Genomic DNA, 23,928 nt, shown 5'->3' on the forward strand with positions numbered 1-23,928 from the left:
GAGAGTCGCAAACAAGATGAAGCCAGAGGCCAACACCAAGACACACCATAATTAAAATGCCAAAAGTTAAAGCCAAAGAGACTATCTTAAAAGCAGCAAGAAAAAAAGCAGATAGTTACCTACAAGGGAGTTCCCATAAGACTATCAGGTGATTTCTCAACAGAAACTTTGCACGCCAGAAAGAATTGGCAGGAAATAGTCAAAGTGATGGAATGCAAGGATCTACAACCAAAATTCCTCTACCCAGCAAAGCTATCATTTAGAATCAAAGGACAGATACAGAACTTTCCAGACAAGAAAAACCTAAAGGAGTTCATCATCACCAAACAAGTATGACAAGGAATCTTAGAGGGACTTCTTTAAGATGAAAAAATAAAAAATAAAAAATATGAATAAAATTGCACTGACTACATACCTATCAATGTAAATGGATGAAATACTCCAATGAAAAGATAGTGGGGTATGAATGGTTAAGAAAACAAGATCCTTACATATGCTTCCTACAAGAGACTCACTTCAGTTTGAGACTCACATGGATTGAAAGGAAAGGGGTGGGAAAAGACAGTTCATGAAAATGGAAACAAACAAAAAGCTGGTGTAGCAATACTTACACCAGACAAAATAGACTTTAAAACAAAGATTACAATAAAAGACAAAGAAGGACCCAGTAACCCCACTTCTGGGTATTTATCCAAAGAAATCCAAAACGCTACTTTAAGGGGACGTGCTCATCCATATGTTCATTGCAGCATTGTTTACAATAGCCAAGATACGAAGGCAACCTGGGTGTCCCTGAATGGATGAACAGATAAAGAAAAGGTGGTACATATATACAGTGGAATATTACTCAGCCATTAGAAAGAATTAAATCATGCCATCAGCAACAATATGGATGGACCTAGATGGTATTTTGCTGAGTGTAGAAAGTCAAACAGCAAAAGACAAATGTCATGATTTCACTTATCAGTGGAATCTAAACAACAAAATAAACAAACAAAACAGAAACAAACTCATAGATACTGAGAACATTTTGTCAGTTGCCAAATGGGAGCGGTTTTGGGGATGGGCAAAAAAAAGGGAAAGTATTACGAAGTACAAATTTGTTGTTACAGAGTAGTCATGGGGGTAGAAGGTACAGCATAAGGGATCTAGTCAATGATATTTTAATAACAATGTATGGTGTCAGATCTATAGGGATGATGGATGGGAGGGGGCTAGAGGTAGAGTGAAAAAGGTGAAGGGATTAAGATATACAATTTGGCTGTTATAAAATAGTCATAGGGATGTAAAGTAAAGCATAGGGAATATAATCAAGATTATGGTAATAACTATGTATAGTGCCAGGTGGGTACTAGTCAGGAGGCGTCACTTCTTAAATTACATAAATGTCTAACCACTATTCTGTACACCTGAAATCAATATAAAATAATACTGAATGTAAACTATAATTGAAAAATTTTTAAAGGAGGGGGAAAGATAAAGGGAAATAAGAGATTCAAAGTTCCAGGTATAAAACAAACAAGTCTTCAGGATGTAATATACAGCATAGGAAATATAGTCAATAATACTGGGATAGCATGGTACAGTGTCAGATGGTTGCTGGACTTATCATGTTGATCACTTCTTTAGCATAGGGAATATAATCAAAAACATAGTGCCAAGTGGGTACTGTTGTATAACTATGATGCACACCTGAAACTAATATATGTCAGCTATACTTTAATACAAATCTTTATTAAAAGATCAGATTTTTATATGAACATACAAACGTTTTCTAAAACTACCTCATTATTAAAGAAAAATTAAAGCCTGAAGCAAACTTGAGAAATTGAGCATTAATTTGCATGTAATTTTAAAATACATTTTAGAAGTAAGCATTTTAAAAATATATTCTTCAAAATGTATTAATTTTATATTTTCCTATTTAAAATGCAAATTAATCAGTTTAAGATGTTTCTAAAACTAAATTTATATAAACAATCTAGTTTGCTTATTCACTATGTCAACATTGAATTAGCTACCTTCTGCACGTGAGCTTCAATACCGAATTCTAATAACTGGTTAATTAAAGAACTTACACTTAGATCCTTTATCACAATATTATTTCCCTTTCTACCAAATGAAAACTTGGATTTAATATTAGGAAATCCTACAAATTAATCAAAATTTCAATTAAATATTAAAAGAGATAGGTTGAGAAGGATGTGTTTCTAAATGTCAATGAACAATTTAAAATAAATATTGCTGAATACTAGATTTTTAAGAATTATCTTTTCTGTTCAAGGGTTAAGTGTTTCTCTCATGTATTTATAAAAGTCTTTTAGAAATCAGGCAACTAATTCCACTGGAATTATGTAAAATTATCTAGTACACACAATTAGAAGTTGCTAAAATACTTTTAAAATGTTCTGTAATGTATAAGTTATGCCTTTCCCATAAATGTCTTTTAACAGCTGAACTGGTTTAGTAAATGTTATGGAAAAAAAAAAGAAAAGAAAAAGAAAAAAACTAGGTATGAGACAAATGGCACCTTAACCTGTGTTCCTATCGCACAACACAAATTAGATCTGAAATAACAATGACTTATTACACAGAGGAGAGATTTTAAAACCTCAGTACATTAACAATTTATTTGGCACAATAATCTTGGTAATAAAAACAGCAAACACTTATATAGTTCTTTATTCTAGGCACTGCTGCAAGTCATATATAAGTATTCATTTATTTAATCCTCCAAACATCCATATAAGTAATATTTTTATTCCCATTTTACAGATGAAGGCATAAAGGCACTGGATGGTTTAATAATTTGCCCACATCACACACGTAAAGAGTATATCTGGGCATCAAACCCAGGCAGTTTGTTCTCTTAACCACTATGCAAACTCTACTCTAGTACATTTTACAGCAAAGCATCCTTGATATCTCTTTAGGCAACCATTAACATTTGACCTCTACCCATTTTATGTGTGAGTTCAATTTTGTAAAGTACTTCAGAATCCCTTCAGGAAAAAAGGTAAAGCAGACAAGAAACATATTAGCCTAGGTTTTATCCTATTTTCTTTTTTAGGGTTCTGAAGGGAAACATTTCTTTAAGAAGCTTTTTTAGAATAGTTTATAAAGCTTGTGCTGTGCTATTGAACAGATTTCTACAAACTCTTCCCCTGAGCTCTGGTAGGGCAGGTGGTATAAAGTTCCAATTGCTTTCATAAATACAGCTTCACCACCTGGTGTCAGTTTTTGTTGTCTCAAAACTGTGTGTCTTAAAAATTCTTTAACAGCAGTGTATATACAAACAATTAAATCTCTATTTATAAAGCGTTCACAGAGGCACTTCTGTTTAACATTATTTCTAAATGCCAGGGAACTTTCTTTTTTTTTAAGATTACATCTTATAGTTTAAAAAAAAATAAGTCCCAAAATCGAACAAGCATGCTAACCAATGATATTAATTTAAGGTGGCAGAGGCTACCAAATTGTCTTCTTTAAATATCATACAACTGGAATGAACCTCAAAGGCACAAGTCGTTTTTAAGGCTTTTATTAATCATTGTATTTTAATCATCACAAACTAATTTGTTAATCACTCTAAACAATATCTAAGAAAAAAGATATCAATATACTTTTCCTGATTCATCTGCCTTATTTACATAATTCTAAAGAATTATATGCACATTTACCTTATTCTCTACTCTAATCCTAACTAGCACCAATAATTTTAGTCCTACAAATCCCAAAAGTATAGATTTTTGTTTTATCTAATCATTCATTTTGTATTTCTCTATTATTTTACCTAAGTACTCTTTTAAGTATGAGGCTTTTAAATGATGCAGTATTATTTATGAAGTATTTTATACAGATCCAAGGAACTATTATATTTCTATAAAATGCCAGCACTTTTCTTTTCTAAAACGCATTTCTTCCCTTTTAAGCAAACCAAAGTGATAGTTTCCAAGTTTATATGAACTAAAATGTGTTGGGGTCAGAAAAGCAAAAATTCTCTGAAACCCCAGCTTCCATCTCTGCTACACCTAACCCTTTTAAATAAGAAAAAATAGCAAATGTTATTTAACGTAAAATTTCAGGTGCTAATAAGACTTTTGCAAGTCAATGACAAAGCATGAATTTTTATATGTAACTACCAATTTTTATAATATTTACAAAGAGCATAGTGCTTACATGATATGATATACCATGTTTCCCTGAAAATAAGACCTAGCTGGACAATAAGCTCTAATGCATCTTTTGGAGCAAAAATTAATATAAGACCTGGTCTTATTTTTACTATAAGACCACATATTATATCATACTGTATTATATATTATATTATATTTATTATATTATATTATATTATTAGTTCCAGGTCTTGTATTAATTTTTGTTCCAAAAGATGCATTATAGCTGATTGTCCAGCTAGGTCTCACTTTTGGAGAAACACCGTATGAAAAGCTATGTTTAAAAAATTCATTCCTCTTTATTTTATGGAGTCATATTCTAAAAAAAGTAATAATAAAAAAAATAAAAAGTAAAAGTAAATGCAACATGAAACCAGCTTCTAATTAAGACAATCAATTAAAAGTGTGTGCTTACTTCTACTTTTTCCAATACTTCAAAGGATTAAAAAACAAATGAAAATAAATATCTACAAACCAACATTGACCTGAGAAGTAGACGATAGTAATATTTAGAATCAGAAAAACAGGAGGAGGAACAGGAACTGACTTAGGAGGCTTCAGAGAGCCGACTGTTAAGCCTGCAATCAATCACTTTGAGAGGAAAACCAATTTACCCACAAAAATCTCAAGTCTCAGGAGATGGAGGCACCAACGAAGTAACTATGAAGAACAGGGTGAGGACAGGAAGATTTGTTGAAAAGCAATTTAAGAGATAAACTTGTGCCTCATCACTCCATCCCCAAATCCTTTTCTTACTTCACATGGCTGGAAAACTGACCCTTCTCTTCCTCAAAAGAAGGGTAGAGTTTTATTCACTAGAGAAGATCAAACGGGATCTCTGGACTGAGACTCATACATGGCTGAAAGTAGGGGACAGAATTAAGAACAACAGAATCAAATGAAAACCTGTGTTGTAAATATTTATACTCAAAGTCTACTTTCCCTACTAAGCTCCCAGAAAGCTTTTTGGCAGTCTTATCACCTTCAAGAAGGGGATTCACTTAAAAGATATTGCCATGAGGAGCCTTCAAGGAAACATATTAGGAAAGGCCTAGCAAGATCTAACAAAAAACAAATAGCAAGACCCATCAGAGCCTGTTCCAATGAGCTTTGTAATATCTCACTGTAAAAATGAACAACCCATGAATAACAAAACACTGGAGGAAAATATCTCTAAAGTGGAAGATGTGAAGGACCACTCTCTCAAAAAAACAAACTGAAAGAAACAGACTCTACAGGAAAAGAAAGCATCAAAAAACATATGTATTAATATCCTCAGAGATACAACAGATTATATTGCATTCATGGAACAGTAAGAGTATGTTATAAGAAGGATGGTCAAACGAAAGTACTGTTAAAGACACGATAACAAAACACAAAAGTGGGTTCAAAATTTTCCCTTTATATATATATATAGTGAAAGATCAAGAATCAGATTTCTCGATACCAGTTCTATAATACCACAGATCAGGAAGGCTATGGATTGCTCATCTGGAGGAATTCTTTCCAATCAACCATGATAAATGACCAATAAGCCTGCTTAGAAAAAAAATGACACTTTCAAACACGCAAGGCCTCAAAAAAATATACCTGCTATCCACCTTTTTTCAGGAAGTTCCAAGGAGCAAGGGGAGTAGTGTCCAATGGCATGGGATTGAGGAAAGACAAAAACACTAGAGAGACGCATAGAGAATCCCCAGGATAACAATGAAAGGGATCACAGAATGCTAATTGTGCAGCACGCCTGGGAAACAACCAGCCCAAACCAAACAAGTTTCCTTAGGAGACGGTAGGATGATGAAACTGATACATACATGTATTTTGGTTTTCACAGATGTATAGTTCTGAGGAAAAATATTGGCATAAATAAATAAGTACATAAAATATTAAGCAAACAAAAAAGTCAACAATTATTAATTCTAAGGAAAACTAAAGGTTGCAAATCAAAGAAAAATTAATCATAACATGCTACACAGTTCACACGACTACCATTTACACAGTCAAAAGAGTATAAAACTACACACAGATATAATCTAAATCTTTTATGTACGTTACTATAGTTAAAGGATGATAGATAGGAACTGTGTCCATGCTAGAAGGGATTGTGGAAGAAGGGACAATGATTAAAATGAGTTAAGTATTGTATTCCATGGTAGTACCTCAATAGTTAATTCCTACCACTGAAAAGGAAGAAAGAATCAGTATGAAAATATTATTAAGATATACCAAGTAAATAACAAAAGGAATTACTAAAAGAGTTGAAAGTGGCTCCCTCTTGTGAAGAAGTGGGAGGGGAAAGAAGCTACTATGGTTTTTTTTAATAAGTCATGTAGAGCTTTCTGACACTTTAAACTTATGTGCTTTTATAACCACTGAAAATTTTGATTTTGAAAGTTTAATGTGAACACATGATTTCTTTACACTATACTTGCCAAGAAAAGAACTGACAAGAACTCACTTTCAGAAACATCATCGAAGGTTAACCTGAATTAAAATGATGCCCTTCTGAAGGGGAAGAAAACTGTGATTGAGCCTTAATTGTCAGGCCCCTTGTTACCTACCTTTCCGAACTGGTCCCATAGAGGAAAGCTTGACCTTACACTTTAATGTGGGAAATGGAGGGTCTGAGACACTGAGTCACACAGCAAATAAATGATAGCTCGACAATACTAATTTCAGTCTGTCTGATTCCAAAAAAGCCTCATTCACTTCTCTGCAGTCAGACTGACAAAGAAATCAGCATGTTATTTTAATAAACACTTAAAACTAAGAATTTTTTTCCCTCAACTTACAAATAAAAATATTGAGGCTTTTTATTTGCTTGGCACAGGCTTTACAAGTTATGATGATTTGAGAAACAGCCAACTAGTTTGCCAGTATTATAAAAAGATACTTCCAATCAGAGATTTAAGATTCAACTTGAAGTTCAACAAGGTGATTGATACATCACACCCTGGTCAGACAGAGACCTGTCAAGTTTCCGCTATGGTTGCTTTTCACTGAGAGGCCAGCCACAGGACAGCATTCCCAGGAGATCTGCCTGCCCTCACACGGTTGTGTGCCATGGAGGGGTATCCCTCCACTAAAGCAGTCTTGGAGACGGGGCACTGGCTGGAAAACCAGTTACTGACAACGCCACCAACAGTATACGCTCTGATCTCCCACCTAGGCACGGGCTGCTGGCTTCTGCGTGATCTGATTCCTAATCTCCATCTGGGATTTGCTCTCTTCTTGGTATCTGACCACTGGCCTTTTGATTTTCCCTAGTTTTCTATTCAACCTGAACTTGAAAGCCACTGGCAGCTTCTCCCTCCTAATCCTAGAGCCCCATCTTCCATTTTCCATTGAATAACCCCAGCCAACTCTTGCTATCCACCTCATAGACTTCAGTACCTCCAGATATTATTCACTCCCTCAAACGAGAAAAAGTATTTCGTCTAAAAATACCAGTTCAAAAATATATCAATTTTCCAAAGACGAACTGAACTGCTACTTCTCCCTATAAATTCTTTGAAGACATGTTTTCTCAACCCCTCTGTAACCTCAGGATTCTGTACTCCGTGGACCTTTCTGTACCCATTTTCATACTCTTGTCTTTTGGCCTTTTTTGATTTTTATATTTTTTTCTGTTCTAATGGAAGATACAGAAAAGAAAAGGAACACACACATCTCACTTATCTTTGTATTTCTCCATAAAGCCTAAAGTATGTTTTTATTCAAATTGTTGAATTAGCCTCATGTGTTCAACTTCTGCTATCTCAGGCTCACATAATCACACAATGCTTCTCCATGATTAAAAAATCAATACTAATTAAAAAAGAGAAGTTACTTGAGTAAAAAATAAAGTCCTAAGACATGTTGTCAAGTAAAATATGAATTACTCAAGATATAATACAGTTTTGAAAAATATTCTCAGTGTGTTATGCTGAACAAACATCTTTAGAAAACAGCAAGATAAAGTCGAAAGGATTTTCTTATTGCAGATATTCTTGGATATTTCAATATGTGCATCTCCCAAAAGGAGTACAGCACATTCAACCATGTTCTCTTTTCTTTACAGCAACTTGCAGGATTCTTCTTCTGAGTTACAAATTTGGAAAATGCTGAAATAAATTATATTCAGCCTTTCATATTTGCATCTACCCAGATATGCTGAAAAGCTTGAGCTTATTAACTATAACTAGAAATGGGGAAAAGCAGAGATTTGTTTTTAATCCTCGAAGCCCAATGAGTTTTTTTTTTAAAAGAGGTACCGTTTATTAAGTTTTTCATCTGATGTATTTGAAATACTAATAACAGACCCACGTTCAACATTTTATCAAGTTCGTTCCATACAATTTTGTAAACCAATAGTATCAGGTTATATAATGATTAGATCCTTCAAATACTTAAACAAACTTCATACTTTAAGCTCAATTGGAAATGTTTCAGTATTTCTTTAGTTACACAATGTTACACATTTATTTTCTTACCAAATATTGGGTGGTTTTCACCTACTATTCATGAATTCAGAGCTGGCCTTTCCATCTCAAAAGCAAATCTACTCAATCATGGGAAATAAATACAGATTATGAATTTGATTATTTTGTTTCATATCACCCATGACTGAGGACAGTTTCAAACAGTACTTGGAGAAGGTTAACTAAGTGTAGCTACTTGTTTTCAAACTGTGCTTTGACAAAAATATGTAAGTGTATTTAAGGAGGAAACAGAATTATAAAAAGAACACTGAGTTTGCTGCTCTGTTAGTGTATACCACCACTGTCAATGGCACCTGCAGATTTTCAACCGTTATAGTGCTTAGAGTTCAGTTTTGCAAAACTAGCTGTTCTAGAAAAATTTAAAGAAAAATATATGTCTAATGCTAGGTGCTTTTTTTTCTTTCTTTTTCTTTTTTTCTTTTTTTTTTTTTTTTTGATGCATTGAACAACAAATACCATGTTTCCCCAAAAATAAGACCTAGCCAAGACAATCAGCTCTAATGCATCTTTGAAGCAAAAATTAATATAGGACCCGGTCTCATATTATATTATGTTAGCTAAGACCTGGTCTTATATTATAGTAAAATAAGACCGGGTCTTATATTAATTTTAGCTCCAAAAGACACATTAGAGCTGATTGTCCGGCTAGGTCTTATTTTCGGGGAAACAGGGTACTAAGAGCATCTGCCACGTGCCAGACAACATTCTAGCTACTGAGGAGATGACAGTAATTAAAAGCCAATATAGATGCTGTCCCCATGGAGCGCGGGAAGTAAATAGATCATCCAGCAGATGAGTCCCGCAGAGAAAAATAAAGTAATTAAGGGAGTGATGGGGTGGATGGGGGAAGGGCAATGATAATTTTAAATTTGGTGTTCAGGGCCTCAGTGCAAAGCAGACATTCCAGCCAAGAACTTGAGGGAGATAAGTTACAAGCCACATTACTCTCTGGGTAACAGCATCCCAGGCAGAGAGAAGAAAAAGTGCAAAGGTCCTTGAAGAGGGCTCCTTCTTCTTATCACTTGTATATTTAATAAAATAATAGAAATTGGTTTCCCTATTTTGTCATCTATCAGGTTATAATTTTCTATTCTGGGTCCAGGGGAGATGCAGGAAGCTGGTATAAGATTTCAGCCAAACCATCTAATCTGTCTTGTGATTCTATGGCCCACAGGCCAAGTATAGGGCCCATGACCTATACTTATAAATAAAGTTTTATTGAAACACAGCCTCATGCATTGGCTTACGTATTCTCTAAGGCTGCTTTCATGCTACAACTGCTGAGCTGCTGATATCCCATAGAGATCATATGACTGTGAAGATTAAAATATTTATTGTCTGACTATTTACAGAAAAAGTTTGCTAATATCTTCTCAATGGAATGCAGAATGTCATCTAAGTCAGCGCTACCTGCACCAAGAGACATGTGACTACGAGTTAAAGAAAGCTCAGTAACCTCTGCATAAGAAATGGGTAGGCACCACTTTAACTAATGAGCATCTTATACAACCTCAGAATGGCCTATAGAGTCTAATTATGAAGAAGAAAAAATCAGATTCTAGTTCTGGTCTAATAAATACATGCTTCTTAGCCAGTTACACATATTTCTTTCCAGTCATAGCAATATAATCATGAAGAAGAATTTCTAAATTTCTTGGTAATATAACAACCTCCTTTGTTTACTTTCCTATCTCCATTCATCTTGGTATCCAGGAGAAAAGACTTCTAAGCCAGAAAACTCAATAATTCCCTTAAAAGAGAATATAAATCTAGAAAACATACAGCATCTAACCTTAGGCAGGTTCAGAATAGAAAGGATGGAAACTCAGAGTTCTGATAAAGAGAAAGGGAAAACATTCTAACTGTCTCAGAGGTGGCAAATTATGGTGGCTTTCACGGTGTAAGCGTTCTAACTCTATAAAGAGCAGGTGCCACTGGAGATCACACAGGAAATCACAGCAGCCAAGGGCTCTGTACCCACCCTGTGAAATCTTCCGGTGATATTTTCAGAGAGCAGTAGGAACTCCCAAAACACTAAAATTTCATAGAAATGAAAGATTTGAGAATATTCCAGCTCTGTTTCATTCTACCAGTATTTATTTGAGTGCTGACTCATACCTTTGCTATTTGTCTATGTATTTACCAATAATATTGATGACTGATGAAAAATAGACATAGCTGACTACTTTGTCATTCTAATGTAATCAGAAAGGAGTGAGACAAAGTAACTGATACTAAGAAGTACCCTGCTTCAGTTTATTCAACATCTAATTTGCTAAAAGCATGCAATCCTATGACATATTAACTATATAATTACTAACAAAAGTGTTGGGGTTTTTTTGTTTGTTTGCTTTCTTAAGAAATTTAATTCCTGCTCTCACTAGTCAACTAATGCTTCTTCTGGTAATTTTTTGCAAATAAAATTTATTTTAGGTCAAACAAAGGCTTTCTAGAAATGATGCATTTTTTGGGGGGAATAACAGAGAAAACCAGCACATTATAGAGACTCACCATATTAATTATTTAAACATCAGAGGTGATAAAATTTTCTGCTGTGTTTTTTTTTTTAACCCCAAAATAATTTAATAATTCACAAGGGACATTTCAAATAAGTATTTCAAAAAGACAGCCAAAAATCAAGGTGCCAGAAAACAATTCTAATTAAACATAATCCCTCCCCAAAGATTTCTCAGTACTATAAATTGCTTAAGGGACAGAAGTTTCTTTGTAAACGGAAATGATAAATCTGTTTGAAAAGTATAATATTCAAGGGACTGTGATCTTCCGTGCAACATACAAAAACCAAAACAATATATCAGTAACAGGGAAGCCCGAAATCTAACAACCATGTACTTTCCCTGAACTACAATAAGCCTTGTACTCCCAAACAGAACACTGTTATGACATAAGCAAAAGGCAGTGTAAGCTAAGTAATATTAATTCAATCTATGTTGTTTTCCTTTGCTACATACCGGGACACAGCATAGTGCATTTTAGTGCAAAGTGAGAAACGAACCTTAACGATCTAGACATGAAATCATAACTTCCAGTTTTAATTTGCTATCCAGAACCTTAACCCAGCATTCCGTAGAGCACACTGCACATGTTCCTCCTTATGTCTAAAGAATAGCATTGAAAAAGTGTGTTGAAAGTCCCTTAAACCTGTATTTGCATGTGTGGGGGAAGGGAGGGAGTGGGAGGAGGTAGAGAGAAGCAGCAACTTAGAGGGTTTAGAAATGGACAAACTTGAAGTTTTAAAACTATGCTACTTATGAAAGAAAATGAATAAATACATACCCCTGAGGAGAGAGTTTGTCTAGCCATCCAGATTTCACCTTCCTTGCAGATGATCCATAAAAACAGGCATAAGGAGATATCGCATTTGAGGAAATGACTGATGAAGCAGTATTTCCACTTGTTGAGCTTAACGGATAACTATGCCTATTAACAGGGTCCAAATTCAATGCTTTTTGAGTCCTAGACTTAGACGCCTTTGAATTTTTTCTTCTTAAACTCTGAAAGCATTCTTCTACTGTTGAATATTCTGAATCGGAAGCAGAGTCTATTGGAAAACTGTTTTTGTCCTCTCGAGGTATCCAAATATCTTCCACTTTGTCTTCACTTACATTCTCCTTCCTGTTATCATATACACTAAAAGGAAAAGTACGGTGTAAACATTTCAAAGTGCTGTATGTCATTTATGCCATCGGCTACTTTTTAAATTTACAAACAACGAACTACAGAAATTTAAGGCCAGGGAAATCTTAGAATTCAATTAACCCATCTGAGACTTTTAAAAACGCTTCCAGAAAAATTAAATAGAAATCTCTCCTTATCCTAAGACATATTTCAACACTACTCAAAGTAGTGTATTTTTTCTTATGTATCATTTAATCTGATCTGTTTATTTTGGGGCTTGGATGCAGGTGGTAAGGATGGAAAGTGACAACACTCTTTGCATCACAATTTAAACCTCTTCACCAGCACCATTAAATGGGCAGCCCCAGCTCTAGTCCCTGGGCAACATCAGGAACCATGAACTTATTTTTTTGGAATTATTATTTCCAAACTTATTGCCACTGCTCTGGCTCTCCACTAATCAGCTCCAAGGACCATGTTCCATTATAATGTAATAAAACAGGGAGTACCTCTGACTGGTGAGAACTTTAGTATAATTTTGCAATGCTAATGAGGAAAAACTGCAAGCCACTACTAGCTAGAAAATGAGAAAGGATCAGGGTACTCAGAAGGTAAAACCTGTTCAGCATGTAATATTTACTGGAACATATTTATGATAGCTAAGCATATTGCTATCAATTTAAGGAATGACAAAATAGATGCACTGAGTAATTTATGTGTAATAAAACTTATTGTAAAGAATGTTTTGTTAATCAATAAAACAGATATGCCTGGGGGTCAAATTACGTCCTTCCAGATACAGTGTTCTAAAAGCCATTACTTCCTTAAAGAATGATTTCAACTGGCCCCTTCTATATTTTGCATTATCATAGGTTCACATCAAATGCTTGCTGAAGATGCTCAAGTAATATTTCAGTATCTTCCTTAAGTTTTAGTATGTTCCTTAACTTTAGTTTCAACTTAAGGAAACCTACAACAATGTTAGCTTTGGAAAATGAAGGATATAATGAAAGATAAAACCAACGTTAAATAAAAATCCAGTACACCAAACCCTAATAAAACTGAGAGAAAAATAAAATTTAAGCTGGTGCTTTGCAAACTGTTTAATTTCATGTTTGACACAAATAACCAGATAATTGTCAAGCTACTTGTCAATGCTGAACTTGTAATAAAAAGGATACTACATTATATCTGTACAAATTCTGCACTTCACATAGTGAACATTTTTTGCACTGCCCTTTTCTCTTTCATATTAATATAATTTTTCATCTTTAAAGTGCAATCATAATCACCACATATTTGTCACTATGGGGAGGGGATAGAGGTTTCAATTACGGAAAGAAAACTGATCTGCTAAAGAATATCACTATGTACTTGATAATATAGACTCTAAATTCAATTATTAAAATGAGTTGTTTTTGAAACATTAAAAAAAAAGATTTTAACTTACCAATATATTTTCTTCGAAATATTGTATTATAATAAGAGCAAGAAGTCAACATTTTATTCAAAAGAATTAATTATCATCAATCATGACCTCATACCTTGACGTGACAAGAAAAGAGTTTCTTTCAGTAGTTCCTTCCCCTTTGAGCGTTACTTCATGGGTCCAAAATTCGTTCTTTATAGATTTTTTCTATTTAAAAAAATGCACTTATTTTTAGGGTAGCAATATTCTACAAAGATCCACAACATTTGGGTTTAGTTTTATTAAACAAATGTCTAATTGCTTAGATCAATTTTCAGTAAAATCAATTTAATTAGGGAGACTATATTAAACAGTAGCCTTTTGGTGCCTTTTTCAGTATTTTATTTAAATCATTAATAATTCATTATTCCAACTAAGAAAACAAAAGATGCTAACCAAGAATAAAATTTATTTACTTTTACTTTCCCACTTACTTTTTGTCTTGCAGCTTCTCTTTATCATGACCAAGAAATGAAATAGCCATTGAGCACAAGTACTGGAGTAGAAAGACTAAGTGATAAACTGAATAATTAAGATATTTAAATAGTGAGAAGTCTGTATTTGGGTATAAGGCAAAACAAAATCTAGGGGGAGGTTGTTGGTTTGCTTTTGATTGTATGGTTTTCTCATCTTTGTTTTATTTTTATTTTTTTGAGGAACTTATCTTGCAGAACACTGAAAACCCACTGTCTTGTATTTCTGAAATCAAACTAAAAATGTGATTTTGTGATATATATTTAAAACTATAAATTTACTATGATTTTACTGAACAGAATTTTAATGACTGAAAATTTCATTCTTCAATATAACACATTCTTCAAACAGCTTACGGGAAAATAAAGCGGCAAATATAAGCAGAAGAGCTAAGAATTGAATACAGAAAAAAATTAAAATGTATGGGACTAACCTTGGAATTTTCTAGTTTCTGGAAGAGAAAGGTCTCTCCATAAGGAAAGATGGAAGATGAATTCTCCTCATTTGAATCTTCTGTGGGAATTATAGGATGAGAATGGAAAAATGTGAATAATGTGAAACATTGAAAAAAATGTGTTTAATTATTTTAAAACAATATTACAGCTTAAGCTTTATTCTCTGAGAATCCAAAATTATGTACATAATTCTTACCCCCAAATCAATTGTCCCCATGGTTTTCTTGATGTAACACTCACTGTATACACACACCCCTTGCATCACATGATGACATATTACTCACTATTTCTTAAAGTGTGACACGTCATAAATGTCCTTGCTAACCTCTAAGAATCACATTAATATAACCAAGCACATTTCCCTCAAACAATGGAAATTGTCATGGTGTCATTTATAACATTAATACCTAAATAAGAGAATTTTATTTACAGCAGAAAATTAATCTTAATTCCATCATAACTTTCAATAATTATTAAAAGTTCATTAACATAACTAGATGTTATACCATTCAAATTACCAGAATCTATTTAATATAATCCCTCTAATTCCATAGCTACTAACATAAGTGTCAACAAATTATTTCAAGAGACTTTCCACCATCTTTGAATTACACCAATCTACAGGAAAGAATTCTCAACACTTGCGTTTTTTGATATGGCAAAAACAATTTTTAAAGATTCAGTAGCCAAGTGTTTTTGTCATCTTACTGTTGAGAAAAATGTTCCTGAACTTGTATAAGCTGAATTTTCAAAGAGAAAGAAAAGCCTCTGTCAATGATCAATTTACCAGAGTAATGTCAGCCCTTTACTGTTACCATAGCAAAATTATGTTCCATAAATCTATGTCCTGTAGCTCAGACGGTCAGAAACCACTTAATTCATTTAAATGCCTTCAGCTGGGGCTAATGATAAATGAAGCCTGTACAAAAAAGTCTTTTTATATGACCATGTGCAAATTTCCAGACGTCTGCATACACGTTACTGTCTTTTATTCACTCACCTTTAAAAGTGTCTGAAGTACTACGAGGCCTAACAGACAGTTGTGCCCATTATCCCTATTCTGCATGTGGGCTGCCTTGTTTGATCACAATTTAAACACATATAAGACTATCAAATGAGTGCTAACTGATCATCAGAGATGTGAAATGCTCAGACTCACTTTGCTGTGTCACAGATTTTCCAGTTGAGGTAGCAACATTTCTTCTCTCTCGATAATAGCTTAAAGCAAAGGGAAAAATAGATACATTAAAATAGATAAGTAAAAATAGGTAAGTTACTGTCCTGAGTAAAAGATTAATTATTGAGACATACGTTCTTTTGGGTTAAAAAAAAAAGTTCAAAAATAAGTGTGATTTTAAATAAACAGAATGGCCAAATTCCATAAATGTGTTTTTCTAAATAGCATTAAAGGAAGAGATTTCAATGGATTTTGTAAGTATTTGCTTCTCATTTTTATAATTCACAAGAGCAAATAAACAACGCTAGTATAAACATAAAGCAATTTTAAAACTGCTATTCATACCCAACAGTGAAACAAATTTTCTAACTAGATTTCAGTATTTATGTAGTTTTGTGCTGTTGTTGTTTTTTGTCATTAGTTTTATAGTACTGAATAAAAAACTTGTTTGCCTCTATGAGCATAATATGAAAGTACACAAGACTTTTCCTCAAAGGTCTTAAAATCTTGGGAGAGAGACATTACAGGTAATTTTATGAATATAACATAACAGTAATGGCAGAGGAAAACAATAGTACAAACAGAGGGTTATGGATACCTACTACTAAATGAAAGAGTTCTATCTAGTTTTCCAGCTAAATGTAAGGGCCTGAACAGTGTCCTGAAATACATAGCCACCCAAGTAACTAAAAACAAAAAAAACAGAAATCAATTAAATAGAATATGGACAAAATTTTAAAAATCATTGTAACCAAAAGCTGGTTCTTTAAAAGATCAATAAAATTGATACCTTTCAGGGAAGGAAAATAAAAGAGAAGACATAAATTGCCAATATCAGGAATGAAAGAGGGAACATTATTATAAATCCTATAAACATGAAAGGGACAATTACATATTATTAAGAAAAACTTTCTGTCAATAAGTTCAACAGCTTAGATAAAATGGGAAAATTCCCTAAGAGACACAAATTACCAAATATGACACAAAAATAAACAAAAAACTTTGATATCCCTAGATTGACTAGAGAAATTGAATTTAGCAATTAATCACTTACCCACAAAAAACTCCATGCCCAGATATTCTACCAATTAAGGAAAAAATGACAACAATTCCACACAGAAAATAGGGAGAGTGGGAATACTTCCCAATTCATTCCTTAAGCCCAGTATTACTGATACCAAAACTAGTCAAAAACAAAACTATAGCTAATGTTGGATAAATATTCCTCGTGCACATGGATTCAAAATTAATTAACAAAATATTAGCAAATCAAATACAATATATAAAAATTATATTTTATGACCAAGTAAGATATACCTCAGGGAAGCAAAATTGGTTTAACATGGATAAATGTTAAGTCACCAAACTAAGAAAATAAGGGAGACAAATCACAAGCTCATGACAATAGATCCAGAAAAAACACTTGATAAAATTCAACATCGATTCTTGACAAAGACTCTCAGCAAACTAGGAATGGAAGGAAACGTCTTCAACCTACTAAAGGTCATTTATGAAAAACCTATATTGTAATTCATGGTTAAAGACTGAATGGTTTCCCCTAAGACTGGGAATAAGGCAAAGAAGTCTGCTCTCACTACCTATGTTCACATTATTTCAGAGGTCCTGGTCAGTACAATAACACAAAAGAAAGAAATATGCATAAAAGCATGCAGATTGGAAAGGAAGTTACCTTATACTTAGAAGGTATCTAGTAAGTAGAAAATCCTACCAAAAAGCTTTTTAAAAAAAAGTAAATTGAGGGTAAGTGGGGAGGGAGGTGGTAGATGAGGGTAAAGGGGATCAGATATATGGTGATGGAAGAAGAACTGACTCTGGGTGGTGAACACAAAATGGGATTTATAGATGATGTAATATAGAATTGTATACCTGAAATCTATGTAACTTTACTAAAAATTGTCACCCCAATAAACTTTAATTTAAAAAAAAGGAAATCTAGCAAGGTCCCAGGATAAAGGATACTTTTAAAATTCAGTAATATTTCTAAATACTAGCAATGAACAATTGAAAAAATAGTTTGAAAATACAACTTTTACAATAAAATACAAAACCATGAAATACTAAGGGGTAAATTTATCAAAATATGGTCAAGATCTGCACACAGAAAACTATAAAACACTGCTGAGAAAACTTAAAGAAGACCTAAATAAATGGACAGATACAATACATTTATATAATTTTGAAGACTCAACATTAAGATGTCAGTTCTCTACATATTGATACATAGGTTCAGCATAATCCCAAACAAGAGTCCAGTGGGCCTTTTCATTAATAGAAATTGACAAAGCGACTCTATAATATGTACATAACTAACCTAGAATGGCGAGAATAAATTTTTAAAAGAACAGAGGCACAACACCTTATAAAAAGGGAGGGGGGGAGGCTGTGTGACTTGTACCAAGGATAAAATAGTTGCTTGAAAGATGTACAAAAAATCATTAAACTGGGGAGAAGAAAAGAGGTACCTCTTCAGTAGCTGAAAGATACCTGTTCTTTCCTGCCTTGAGCACTAAGGAAGACCTTCCTGGAAGGATCAGCGGACACACCTATCATTCCCAGGGAAATGGCAGCTAGTTGGGCTTGCTCTCAGCTCGGAGGACTCCATGGCACTAGGGAGACCGCCAGGTGAAATGCAATAAAGGACTTGGCTTTTCCAGCCTAGTTCTGATCTGGCCTTTAAGAGAGGACTTAAAAAGTGACCCTGAGGTTGTTTCATTGTTCAGTATAGCCCCACTCAGCCCAGCTTTCCCAAGAAAAGGAGCAGCGGGAATTCAGGGAAGAAACCCAAGGCAAGAGCAAAAATAACCCATTTGACTGGAGACTCAATTGTGTCAGATAAACAGGAGGAAAGGGATGGTCAGGGGTGCTGTATAGGGAGAGAGAAACACAGGATTTCACTTCAAGAAAACACATCCAGCATCATATTCCTTTTAACAGTAGTATGAAATGTTTAATTAGTAAAGACATTATGTTAAAAGCACTGGCCACAAAGAAATATTTTTATTTGGTACATAAAGGAATGTACTAAAAATCATTAAAATGTTATTTGATTAGAGAGCATCGGGGATTACACAATCCACATCTTACTTTAAAAGTCATATTTTAACACTTTAAAAACACATAATTATTATTTGCAATTCTGGTGAGAACCATAAGTAAAAATTGACAGTGAAGTCTGAAAATAACTTACTTTCTTATTTTATGATCCAAGCACTACAAATGCATAGCTATCATTTACTGCTATAATCAAAGAAGAAAAAATAGGTTACAATGGGTAATCTGGTTATGATGCAGCTAGTATTAAGTTTTTACTACTACCGTGTTTCCCCTAAAATAAGACCTAGCTGGACAATCAGCTTTAATGCGTTTTTTGGAGCAAAAATTAATATAAGACCCAATCTTATTTTACTTTAAGACCTGGTATAATATAATAAAATAGTATAATATAATACTGGGTCTTACATTAATTTTTGCTCCAAAAAACGCATTAGAGATTATTGTGCAGCTAAGTCTTATTTTCGGGGAAACACGGTAATTTTAACATTATTTCATTTCTCATTTTCAAAGACTCATAGTCACAGTGGCATAAACCCTGAGAGGACACCCTACGAAAAAGGGCTCCTAGTGGTTAACTGGGCTTAAAAAATAAATGAAAAATCAGAGCCTAGTAGCCATTTCCACACAGTTCTATGAGTAAATCAAACTGCACTTCAGAGAGAAGCCTACACTAAACTGCATGCCTGCACTGTGTTCCTGCCTCCTGAGTCAGCCCTTATAAAGGCGGTCCTGGAATTGCATTTCAACCAATAGGACTGAGACTTTCCCCATCCAATCAGAGCTGTGCAGCTATATTCCCCCCCTCAGCATCATCACTGACTAATCAGAACAGCTCCATTCTGAACAATCAAGACAGTGCCTTTTGGACCAATCAAACTGCAAGGATTTAGAGTCCTCATTTGCATGAGGACAGGCCAGTAACGAAAAAGGGGTGGGGACTTCCCTCTATATAAAGTTCACTCAGGGAGTGTACTTTCCCTTTCCACCAAAGACTGAAGACTACATTTCCCCAGCTGGAGCTGAAAAATTAGGGAGTAGAGTGGATCGAAATAGGTGTAACAAACCAGATCAGACCAGAGCAGAGCTGTCTAGCCAGAGAGGGGCTTTGCCTCAGGGCTGCCTCATTTCCACAGCGTGATGCTTCATAATTGAGCTGTAGCACTATTGAGCTGTTCCACAGCCATGCTTTTCTCACAGCCACGCTGTTATCACAATTGAGCTATCTGCACTGAATAAAGTTTCCTTCTTCACCACACCCCAAATTGGGGATTCCATTTCATGTTGAATTGGTGCCAATGACCATAGGTTGACAAAAGGAATAACAAGCCTTTTAACTTATAAAAAATCTAGTTTAAAACTTAAACCAAATATTTCTTATCTGAAGTTATCCTAGGGCTCCCAAAAGGATTCTGTTCTGGCACAGATATAATTTTAATGTGTGTACTCAAAGCAGACCCTTCTCAGTTTACTTTCGTTCAATTGTTTCAAATTAGTAAAATGTTTTAAAGCTAACATGGCATACAAAAATCAAGGCTCTTCTACATTCCTAAGAAATATTCAAGTTCTTATGCAGGCATATCTCATTTTACTGCACTTAGCTTTACTGTGCTTCACAGATGTTCTTTTTTAAAAAAATTGAAGGCAAGACCCTCCACCAACAAAAGAATTTGACTCACTTTATTGGGGTGGTCTGGAACAGAACCCTCAATATCTCCGAGATATGTCTCTACATGCAAACAACATTTTAAAGAATATTTACTAAATGACTGGTTTAGAAGTGGGTTCTGGAGTTACATTTACTGGAATGAAATCCCAGTTCACTATCCATGGGATCTTGGGAAAATTAATCTAAGGCTCAGTTACCTGAATTACCTCATAAGAAAATGGATGAATATTATCTACTTCACAGGGCTATTGTGACAATTAGATAACTCATGGAAAATTATAAACCAAACTAGCACCTACGTGCTTACTAAATGACATTATTACTACTAATTTCCCAGTAAATACTAGAAACTACTAGTGGCACCAGGGATGCCAAGCTAGACCAATAGATCAGGGCCTCTGTCCTCAAAGAGTAGATGCTCTAATTAGAGGTACTTAAATTAAGTCTTGTAGTTGCCATGTCTTTTCTTGCAAATATAACCAAGATCTAGCACTGTAATTACCAAAGGTGCCTAATAGCAAGAGAACCAGTATCAGGAATAAAGTAGATCCAGGGGGGAAGGAGCATCTGGCAGAAATGCCAGCCTCTACCAGTGTAAGAAATCTGTAGTAGCTTTTAGTGCCTCGGCAGTAACAGTCAAACTTGAACAGCCTCATGACTCTGGGCAGAGACAAGTGTTAGCTTTTAGTGAAAAAAGAAATACACCACCACGACCCTAGAGAAAAACCACAATTATTTTAGGTGTAACTTCGAGACACAGATAAAAGCTCTCTCTACTGTAAGTCTGCTCCTCTCAGACTCTACAGTTACCTCAGCCCACCAATGACCTGACACACTGTGAGAGCCCCTCTTTAGAGTCGCTGTCTCTTATGGACCTGGTTTCACACTCTATTGTTACCATCTTTTCACATCTATCTTCTACACCACACTTCAAGCCCCTTTATTCTTTGCTACTGTTTTTTTTGTTTGTTTTGTTTTGTTTTGTTTTTTAAAGAAAGAAATAAAAGAAACAATAGGCCTAAAATGGAGTCACCAGTGCTAAGCACCACATCACCAAATCAAGACTTAATACTTAACCCAACTGCAATTTCAACCTTTAAGCAGTCAATGTCGAGTTATCTGGTCAACACTAGTAAGGTAATCTGCAGGAGAGACCCATGCCTTCCCTGCCCAAGGAAAGTGACCTTGCCTGAAACAATCCATTCTTTGCTAGAATATTTTCCTTGTCCCACCTCCATCTGCCTATAAAAGTCTTCCATTTTGTGCAACATCTTGGAGCTCCTTTCTATTTGCTAAATGGAATGCTGCCCAATTCATGAATCATCGAATAAATCAAATACATGTTCAGATTTACTCAGTTGAATTTTGTTTTAATATATACTACCTTTCACACCTAGCACAGTAACCAGTACCAACTAGGTACTCGCTAGATGTGTCTTGAATTATTAATTCATGCCAAGCATTGTGCCAGGCAGTGGAGGTGCAAACGCTGGAAACATGGCCCCCGCCAAAGAACAAATAATTTAGTGGGGAGACAGAGTCAGCTATTCAAATATGAGAACTGTACTTATGGAAGAATGTAATACCAGGTGTGGAGGGGAGGTATGGGAAGGATTATCCACACAGAATTAAGGGAAGGGATGCTCCCCCCCCCCCAATTAAATGAGAGAAAGCTAAAGAGCGCCAGGCAGCTTTACTTTGGAAACAGACTCTGGGAAAACGTGTAAAAGAGAAGTGGCATAACAAAAAATGTTTTAAGAGAAGAAAGAAAAGATTGGTTGAATAGGTAATTTAAGAGAAGTCGAATTTAGAAAGAAACATTGAAATACAATCATTAAAAATAACTAAATTCCCCCAAATTGAGTACTTACAGCTTATCATAAAAGTTCTTACCTCCCTGTAATTCCTTTTGTTGATCCTGGAATCTCTGGTACAGGCCGATGTCTTAGCAGAAAAGATCGAGATGGCCTTGAAACCAACTTGCTACGACTTCTCATAGGTGTTAAAAATGGTGATGATGGAACATACAAATCATTTACAACCATTTCTCCTTGAAATTTAAAGAATGGGGATGGTGGTGATCTTTCTAATAAACCATTAGTTCCATTTCCGGAATTTGCTTCTGATACTGAACCTCCAAGAGAAGAAAGGCATACAGGGTCTGCATTAGGAAGCTTGCTCACATTTTCTGAGATCAAATCAACTTTTTCTGTTTGTTCTTCAATTGTACAACCCACAGTCTTCTTTGTAATCAAAGATTCTATTTTAATATTTTCTCTACCAAGGAGAGAACTTGGTAAATTCAGGTGTGGATTTTCTTCTGGAATGGGAAAGTTATGTTCGGGAAGAGATAGCTTATCATCTGACTTAAGAGACTGGCTATTTTCCACATTAACGTCATTTTGATCAAGATTTTTGGTAACAGTCTCCAACTGCACTGGGCTGGGAGTCTGAACACGACATGAATTCGAAAGTTCTATGCAGGTATCCTGATCAGAAGATGGAGCATGGTGATCCTTTGAAGTCTCAGCATTCTTCTTTGCTTTATGAATATTTGCATATATTGGGATATCTTGCAATTTTGACAAGACTTTCTGTAACTGTTTAATTATCCTCCTCCGGTGTCCTGTAGGTGATATTCCAATTTTGTGTAGGACGCTGTCATTTATTGTTGCACAGTCCTTCACAGTATTAAAACCAAACTCACGAAAGTGTAAGAGATACTGTTCCAAATTAATGCTCATTAGGAAATCTCTGATGTCAACATTTACTTCACTGACTGAGGACATAATGGTGGCTTCATTACTAAGCTGAGTACAATGAGATACACACACGGGAGGATACGCTTCTGTATTGGTTTTTCCTCTCTCACTTGCAACAGAAAAATGTCTCAAAATATTATTTTCTCCATAGTGAATGCTATATGTGCTTCAGCCTGGGAAAAAAAAAAAAGGAAAATTAATTTATTAGGACATTTTAGTTATTAAAACCTAGTTTTACATTATAAACTCTCTCTGAAGAAACACAATAGAAATAAAGATAACTACTTTAGCTCACTCAGTTTGGAATCTTTATGCATTACTTGGCATGCCCTAGAAAGTCAATTCCTGAGTATGAAGGTACTGGACAGAAATGCTATGGTAGTATCAAATGATTTCCAGAAAGGTAAAATATGACTCTCACACAGATATAAAATAAACATGTGTCAAAAATGTTATTCAACTCATTAATGAATGAACCAGTAAGGTGGTAAGACTAGTTCCAAAAAGAACTAGCTTATATAGGAATTAGCCTGTTTTGTAGAATAGGCTCAGACAG

The 23,928-nt window shown here is 34.6% G+C and overlaps 1 protein-coding gene across 3 annotated transcripts in view; it reads right to left on the reverse strand.

Moving 5' to 3' along the window:
• ARAP2 (ArfGAP with RhoGAP domain, ankyrin repeat and PH domain 2) overlaps positions 1 to 23,928 on the reverse strand; it is a 186,201-nt gene that overhangs the window by 149,782 nt on the left and 12,491 nt on the right. For all 3 annotated transcript variants that reach the window (XM_019741971.2, XM_019741969.2, XM_019741970.2), the window contains exons 2-6: positions 22,504 to 23,545; positions 15,852 to 15,910; positions 14,671 to 14,750; positions 13,840 to 13,931; positions 11,954 to 12,307 (exon numbers count right to left, since the gene is read on the reverse strand). In XM_019741971.2, coding sequence (XP_019597530.2) covers positions 11,954 to 12,307; positions 13,840 to 13,931; positions 14,671 to 14,750; positions 15,852 to 15,910; positions 22,504 to 23,399 — 1,481 coding nt within the window. In that variant the 5' untranslated portion in view covers positions 23,400 to 23,545. The remainder of the gene's footprint in view (positions 1 to 11,953; positions 12,308 to 13,839; positions 13,932 to 14,670; positions 14,751 to 15,851; positions 15,911 to 22,503; positions 23,546 to 23,928) is intronic.

Source organism: Rhinolophus sinicus, linkage group LG02 (assembly GCF_036562045.2).
Source record: "Rhinolophus sinicus isolate RSC01 linkage group LG02, ASM3656204v1, whole genome shotgun sequence".
In the NCBI taxonomy this organism is placed as follows: Eukaryota; Metazoa; Chordata; class Mammalia; order Chiroptera; family Rhinolophidae; genus Rhinolophus; species Rhinolophus sinicus.